At 47.5% G+C, this 8,201-nt stretch overlaps 1 protein-coding gene across 1 annotated transcript; it reads left to right on the top strand.

Annotated features, from left to right (window-relative positions):
* Nucleotides 1–2,582: 2,582 nt before the first annotated feature.
* Nucleotides 2,583–7,283, top strand: RPL19 (ribosomal protein L19). The gene is made up of 6 exons (XM_061175625.1): nt 2,583–2,635; nt 3,598–3,704; nt 5,109–5,231; nt 6,202–6,322; nt 6,705–6,815; nt 7,074–7,283. Exons 1-6 carry the CDS (start codon nt 2,631–2,633, stop codon nt 7,195–7,197), a joined length of 591 nt encoding a protein of 196 aa, XP_061031608.1. The 5' UTR covers nt 2,583–2,630; the 3' UTR covers nt 7,198–7,283.
* The last annotated feature ends 918 nt before the right edge of the window (nt 7,284–8,201 follow it).

Here is an 8,201-nt window from a genome sequence, read left to right as displayed (position 1 = left end):
GTTCCTCCCGGCTGGCGCTAGCCTCCGACTGGCCTAGGGTGAGGGTGGCCCAGTATGGGGGAGATTAGAAACCCGCCAAGGGGCTGAGAGCGGGGTGGGGTGGGGGGTGCCGTATACCAGTGGATGGCAGGCGCGGATGGAGCTGAAGCGCGGATTAGCATGGCTGGCACCGCCCCCCTCTTCCGTCCCAAATCGCTCTTCCTAGCTGGTCTCCCCATTCCACTCCAGCTTGGGCCACCGGAACTTCACGGCCCTGGTGATCCTGGGACCCGGCTTTAACTCCTTTCTCCCCACTGTGGTCCCAGGCCGACTTGAACCAAACGGAAAATCCCCTCCCTCGCCAGTATGGTGGTGCTGGCCGGCTGGAGGCTGAAGCTGGGGTGGAGAGGGTGTCCAAAAGGAGTCTCAGCAGAGACAGCAACAAGAAATCCTAGGGACTCAGGAGTCCTATTGCCCTAGTGCTAACATCCCCCAAGCCCTTCCAAAAGGCCAGGGGTGGGCCTGGGTGAGGTCTGTGTTCCTCGAAATGGCCGCGCTGTTCGGCATGCAGGACGGTTCCCCGACCAGGGATCAAACCCGGGCCTCCGCAGTGAAAGCTCTGAATCCTAACCACTAGACCACCAGGAAACTCCCAGATCTAATGACTTTTGACCTAGAATTGCTCCCCCTTCATCCTTGAATTGGGGACAGATACCCAAGGCCTGAACCCCACCCCCATGATCTATGGAGAGAAAAAGAGTAGGGGATTCTGGCAAGAGACCTTAGTGCCAACTTGGTTCAGGCTCTTTCTGATGGTGGCCCTGGACAGATCAGTACACCTCTCCTGTAAAATGGGTTTGCCGGTACTGTGGTGTCTTTGTCACCTGGGATTACTGGGAAGAAGAGGGAAATGAAATTAAATGATGGATTGCTGGGGTGTTTGGAGATGGTGTAAGGTGCTGTGCAGGGGTTAATCATGACAGGAGAACCTGTTACCTCCTTGTTTGACCCCTTCCAGGGCTCCACAAAGAGGAGAGATGAGACATAGAATGAAGAAGATTTGTGCAGGTTCAAAGACCCTAAAGTAAGCCAACCTGGGAATTCCCTGGCAGTCCAGTGGTTAGGACTCTGCCCTTTCACTGCCTCGGGCCTGGGTTCAATCCCTGGTCTGGGGAACTAAAATCCCGTTAAGCCAGTGCGGCCAAAAGTAAAAAAAAAATAAGCCAACCTGCTATGTTCTGCTGGAGGGGAGACTGTGGAACACACTGACTCCTTTTCACCCTGGGTTTTGCAACAAGTGATGGCCAGTCCCAAGAGCCAATACTGAGCAGGGCTCCCATCTTCCCCTTGGGCACAACAACGCCTGGCATGACAGAGAAGGCATGGGTTTTATAGTCAGAAAGACCTAGATTTTCAATTTCTGCTACCTCAGCTGTAAAATGGCGATGACACTACTTGTGTTATGAGGAAGTGGCATAAATTTTGCATCCCTTCCTCTTTTTAATTTTATTTGGGGGGTGGAGGGGCGCCGCGCGACTTGTGGGATCTTAGTTCCCCCGAGAAGAGATCGAACCCGGGCCCTTGGCAGTGAAAGCACGGAGTCCTAACCATTGGACCGCCAGGGAATTCCCTTCCCTTCCTCTTTTTGACCTTCTCAGCTCTATTTAGCAGCCAGGAAAAGTTCAGATGATATATACGGGATTATCAGCTGGAGCAAAGCAAGGAGCTGGAGCCAGAACTCAGATCAATGTTTCTTGGACCCTGGAATGTTCTTAGTTTTTTGCCTTGGATGCTCCAGAGCAAGAGGAAATAACTATGAGAGGGCCTGTCATTCGATTTTTCTTTTTTAGACTTTCGCAACTATTCATTTACTCACTCGCTATTTCTCAAGTGCTTACTATAACGTGCAAAGCTCCATGGCCGCTGGAATACAGTGTGAGCCAAACCAAAGACTGGTTCCCGCCATCAAGGAGCTTGTCTTAATGCCTTCTTTTGCAAGTTGCAAACGTTAACTCATGTGATTTTCACAACTAGACGACGTATATATTAGAACTAGGTACACTATACACAAGAGGAAACTGAGGCACTGAGAGATTTAGAGCCCCAGTGGCTCAAAAACATACACTAATGTCTTTGGTGATCTATTCTGTGCTCCAGGGGCTGCCAGTTACCGGGAGAGTGAATAAAAGGTTGCTTTTGTCTGATATCTGCCCTCATTACTCTCTCTTGCTTCATTTTTTTCCCGCTGACAAAACATCCTTCCACAGAATCCAGTATGCTTGCGAGGAGTGGGCCGCTCTTGTAAAACTACTTTATCCCGCCTGCGCAATCCAGCTGACTTCCGGCTTCCACTGCCCACGTGATCAGGTACCCTTGCTGCGCATGCTTAATAGGAAGTCGGACTATACCATTTTGCCATACCGAAGGGAGATATTTTCTATGTTTTAAAGTTTAAAACCGATTCCTGATATTAGACTTCTATTATCCCGGGTCTTTACAGAATATATAAGTAAGTTTAGGGTGGCGGAAGATTAAAGGACCGGAGGGGAATACGGGCGAAAGCGGAGCGGGGGGTGGGCTCTCCCCTTCACAGATAATGGGAGGAGCCTGGCGAGAGCAAGTTCTTTCCTTTGGCCGCTGCGGTCGCAGCCATGAGGTAAGGGCTCTCGGGTCTCTGATATTGATTGATTCTGGCTGCGGCCGCACTGCGGGGCTCGGTACCGCAGCCCATGCTGGAAGAGACGGGGTGGAGGCGGCCCTGAAGCGGCGCGTCCCGGAGCTTGGGATAGGCCGGAGCACACTAGCTCCCAGCCTCGAGAGGAGGGGGTGGGGGAGCGTTCCCGGAACTCTAGGACGGGGCAAAGGCGGGCTTCGCGTCCCACACGTGTCTGAGGAGACCTACGCGGGCAGAGGAAAGGCGGCGGCGGGGACTGGGCTGTGGCCCCCTTACTCGCTGGGTCGATCTGTGGCTCCGAGCCGATCTCTGCTTCCATGTGACGTAAGACAGGTCGCGAGTAGGCCCCAAGCCTCCGACTGCCGAGAGTGAAACGATCCCTAGGACCTTGATGCCTTCTACCCCGTACACCCGTCATAAGAAAAATTTTAAGGCTAGTGTATTACTGGGATAAGAAAGGGAAAACGAGCCCAGGAAGCAAAGGACTAGATTAACTAGCAAATCAGGCCCACTGGCCTCGGATTCTTCACGTTAAACACTTGTCTTTAGTGCTGGGTACCAGAAAGGGCATAGGCCCGCTCTTCATTCCAATTGTATCCGTTAATCTCATTTTCCAGAGGAGAAAACTGAGACACAGAGAATAAGACATAACCTAGAGGTTGTCGACATCCCAGGGTGGGCTGTTGCCCCCTACAGGAACGCATAGGCAAAGCTTTACAAAGGTCTTGGTATAGGGAAGATTATTAACCTGGGGCTGCATCGTGGGTGGCAATAGTCTGGGGGGACATGTTTGTCTTTAGTACTAAATGCATATACACATGCACCTCCCCCCCCCCTTATGTTTCACAACATTAGAAGACTTTGAAGGGCAGGTCTTGTTGGGGATGCTCATTCTTGCCCAGGAATGGTTTCCAGGACCTGATAGTGTTTTCTGTTTGTCACAGTATGCTCAGGCTTCAGAAGAGGCTTGCCTCCAGCGTCCTCCGCTGTGGCAAAAAGAAGGTCTGGTTGGACCCCAATGAGACTAATGAAATCGCCAATGCCAACTCCCGTGAGTTCTTGGGGTCTAAGTTCCTTCTTCATCCTACCCCTTTCTCATCCTTTGTGCAATGAAAGGTGACACGACTGTGTTAACTGTTAACAAACCTAGGAGAGCTCATAGTTGGGGGGGGGTTATAAAATTGAGGAGTCACAGAAGTATGGAATGCCAGAGGTTCTCTTCCTGCCACTTGCCAGAATGACAGGATGGAAGTTAATGGAACCACCCAATGTTATATTAATAAATATCGCTAGAGTGGATGTTCTGTTTTATAGCTGTGAGAAGGATTTGTGAAGAGACAGTACAAGGACTGGGGCTGGTTAGAGATGGCCGATGAAATGATGAATTGGAAAGACCTGGGGCCTCAGACTTTATTAGAGGCCTGTTTGCATATAATTCAAAGTAGTAAGACAGTGTCGGTCCTGCAGATAACATCAACATGCCCACATTACTTCAACATAATATTGTTACAGGGAAAAGTATTCAATGACATTGTTTAAAATTGTAAGGCAGACTTTATTCAGAATAATTGCAATAGTTACAGGGACCAATGGGATTTTACTTTGGGGGAGAGAGATTGAGCTCAAATCAGAATATAGCATGGGCAAGTAGGAATTTATAGCCAAGGAGCATGGTGTAGGGGATCAGTGGATGGAAAATTACTAAGAGGGCGATAAACTATAATGGAAAAGAATGAATATATATATAAAGAATGTATGTATGTGTATAACTGAATCACTGTGCTGTACAGCAGAAATTAACACAACATTGTCTTAATTGTTTCTTTTTAAAAAAAGAAAGAAAATTACTAGGGAAACAGAGGTAAGGGGGATTCTGGCCTGGGTGGTCAGATATCAAGGGTAGGGGTTTCTGCTTAACTAACTTAAGCAGAGTTTTTACTAAAACTAGAATTTACAAGGAAGTGTACCGATGGGCCTAAGAGAAGCTTCAGGAACCTGAAGTTTGGTCAAGGAAAGTTCAAAGTTTGAAACTTTGGTCAAACTTCAGGAAAGTTTGGTCAAGCAGGAATCTTTGTGAATATCAGGGAAATCCTTTACCTGTTTGGGTTTGTGGTATTGTACTGTGTGCTCAAAAAATCCTTATTTTAGACTGGTAGCTAATAGATGAAACAGGATCTGAAGGACTAGGCCGTATTTGTATACTATTTTGATCACATATCCCCAAATATGTATATTTTGAGTGTGCTGTAAAACATCTAAAAGGGTAGAGGTTTTTTGTTGTTGTTGCTGTGTTTTGTTTTTTAAGAAAGAAATAGAAGTTCCCCAATTTCCACCATTTTTGAAAACCAGGGATGTGAACAGCGTCTCTGGCATGTCCTGTTTGGACTCTGGGTTGTGACGGGTGTACTTGGGGCTAGGCCCCACCTGACTGACCAGGTGCATTGTGGTTTCCCAGGTCAGCAGATCCGGAAACTGATCAAAGATGGGCTGATTATCCGGAAGCCTGTGACAGTCCATTCCCGGGCTCGATGTCGAAAAAACACCTTGGCTCGCCGGAAGGGCAGGCATATGGGCATAGGTAAGTACGTTCTTCACTTTACTCCAAGACTTTGGGAATGATAAATGATTAAGTCTAGACTAGGATATATTCAGAAACCTTTTGCATTCTGACTCATTTTGAGCCCTTTTCCTACTCCATGATACTTGGTGTGTTTTTCTCTCTGCAAATCAGAAAGTTGGCACTGGTGTTGGAGTTGAAGGTATTGGTAGAAAGAGGTCACATTTATTGAGCATCTATACCCTGGTACCCTACCCATCCATTCTACTGGGTGCTTGGGAAATGTCCATTAAATCCTAAAACCGCTTCCTAGGGTCAGGATGACCTAGGGAGATGAAGGTCACATCACCTTTTTTTTTTTTTTTTAAAGAAATCTTTTTTTTTTTTTTTTTTTAACTTATTTATTTATTTATTTATCTTTGGCTGTGTTGGGTCTTCGTTTCTGTGCGAGGGCTTTCTCTAGTTGTGGCTAGTGGGGGCCACTCTTCATCGCGGTGCGCGGGCCTCTCACTATCGCGACCTCTCTTGTTGCGGAGCACAGGCTCCAGACGCGCAGGCTCAGTAGTTGTGGCTCACGGGCCCAGTTGCTCCGTGGCATGTGGGATCTTCCCAGACCAGGGCTCGAACCCGTGTCCCCTGCATTGGCTGGCAGATTCTCAACCACTGTGCCACCAGGGAAGCCCCACATCACCTTTTTAAAGCCCTTCCAGCTTACCATACTGCCTTGGTGCATGCCCTGTCATATCCACATTCTGTGGAGTGAATGGGGAATAATTGCCTTGTTTATGCTTCCTTAAAAATTGAGTAAATGAAAGAAATTAAATACTTGGGATCATCATCTGTAAAGTGGAAATAAAGCTACGTAAAGTGAGGTACAACTCTTGGCACATGACCCAAAGAGTTTCAGAAATTGGTAGCTATTGTTGTGACTAGTCAGCTGGCTCTGGTGACCCAGATGCACTACAGTGGGCCTGACTCATCTTCCTCGTAGGTAAGCGAAAGGGTACTGCCAATGCTCGAATGCCCGAGAAGGTAACCTGGATGAGGAGGATGAGAATTCTGCGCCGGCTGCTCAGAAGATACCGTGAATCTAAAAAGATTGACCGCCACATGTAAGTACCTTCTCTCGGGCCCACCAAGACCCATTGCTGTTTCGATGGCTTGTTCTTTGCACAGATACAAGCTCTGTCTCATTGGCCTTGGGGAGAGAGCCATGTGTCTTGGTATTTTCTAAGAAAGTTCTTCCGTTCTGTCCTGTTCTTCTGCCCACATACACCATCAGGACAGTCCAAGAATTAAGTTTATCTGCCAGGTGAGCTCTTCTGTCTAGAAATTGCACAAAAAGTCCTGGTTTGGGGGAAAGACGTCCCTGCAGCAAGAAGAGCGAAAAGGAACCCTGCATGCTTAGGGGCCTTGTGTAGAGGAGCAGATCACAGGCCAACCTCTGTGTTGATGCCATTGCTGACCAGAACCTCTAATCCTTGTACCCTACAGGTATCACAGCCTGTACCTGAAAGTGAAGGGTAATGTGTTCAAAAACAAGCGGATTCTCATGGAACATATCCACAAGCTGAAGGCAGACAAGGCTCGCAAGAAGCTTCTGGCGTAAGTTTCTTTAGGAATTGGTGTCTGTCACAGGGGCAAGTTCTGAGACATTTAAAATGTGCTGATGTCTAATCTTGATTTACATGCCGTCTGTCCAGAATACAGTTGTTGTGTTAGAGGCATATGCTGCTCTGCCCTGTACATACCCACACACCACCTACCATCAATGTCAGGGTAGTGTGGGGACTATTGGCTAGTTGAAGCAGGAGCTCTTGGTGTCCCCAGCAGCTCACCCGTCTTCTCTCTTCCATTACCCAGGGACCAGGCTGAGGCCCGCAGGTCTAAGACCAAGGAAGCCCGCAAGCGCCGTGAAGAGCGGCTCCAGGCCAAGAAGGAGGAAATCATCAAGACTCTGTCCAAGGAGGAAGAGACCAAGAAATAAAGTTCTCCTTTTCTTCTCTGTACATAGTGGCCTCAGCAATTACATGCATCACTCATTCAATAAAAAAACAAGGCTTTATCTGCCTACCTCTCTGCTTCCAGTTTCTGGCTGCTTGGTGGGTCTTCTCTGTTTACAGGGCCAGAACTGAGGAATGAGATACAGGCCCTTCCCTGGGTTCCTGCTTCATTTCTTCCTTGGCTCCTGGCCTCTGGTCAGGCTCATGCCCCCTCCATCCATGGGGTGTGGGGCCTACTTTGAAGGGAGGAGAGGAATGGCTTCTACCCAAGCCTCAAAGACTGTGCCTCAAAACTGCCCTTTTCAGCAGAGCATGAGTGGCACCTCAGACATGGTCTCAAATGTTGGTTGGGAACCAGTATTCAGTTGTGACATGAGTTGTCACATTATTTTAAAACAACAGAAAATAATATGCTTGCACTGCTCAACTGCACTGAGGTTCAAGGTTGTGGTCTACTGCCTTGGAACTCCAGGACAGTGGGAATTTGAACCACCACCAGTCCAGAAGGTATGATCTGGACTTGAACTGCTGACTACTGCCTAAGCTGTCTTTAGACAGCCTTATTGAGATAGAACTGAAGCTGTCATCTTGAGCATCCCAATTTCTATTTCCAAACTTTTTTTCTTTCCTGTCCTTAAAAGTAATTGTTTCCTGTTTTGTTTTTTGGTTTATAACCATCAAAAATGGCCCAAAGAAAAAAGGCTTTCTCGGCAGAAATTGGAATAAAGGTATATAACATACACACTTGTCACAGCAATTTTGAGTTACTTAATTCATATCCCTTTTTACAAATGAGAAGTAGGTTTTATTTTGCCTATTAACTGGTAGTAGTAACCACCAGTGCATTTTTCAGTGAAGTATCTGCTCTGTGAGCCAAGTACTCAGGCACTTTACACTGACTTGCATTGATTGTATAATCTTCACAACATTGTAAAGTAGGGTATTAGCTGCTCCATTTTGCAGATGAGAAAAGAGGTGAAGCCACATG

The sequence above is a fragment of the Eubalaena glacialis genome, chromosome 19, assembly GCF_028564815.1.
Source record: "Eubalaena glacialis isolate mEubGla1 chromosome 19, mEubGla1.1.hap2.+ XY, whole genome shotgun sequence".
Classification (NCBI taxonomy): domain Eukaryota; kingdom Metazoa; phylum Chordata; class Mammalia; order Artiodactyla; family Balaenidae; genus Eubalaena; species Eubalaena glacialis.
The sequence above is the reverse complement of the archived record's forward strand: the minus strand, read 5'-3'. Positions and strand labels throughout refer to the sequence as shown.

Excerpts from the sequence above, each read along its gene's own strand:
- RPL19 (XM_061175625.1), top strand. Across the intron at positions 6,323-6,704 it reads AAAAAGATTGACCGCCACAT|GTATCACAGCCTGTACCTGA; the intron begins GTAAGTACCTTC and ends TGTACCCTACAG. Across the intron at positions 6,816-7,073 it reads GCTCGCAAGAAGCTTCTGGC|GGACCAGGCTGAGGCCCGCA; the intron begins GTAAGTTTCTTT and ends TCCATTACCCAG.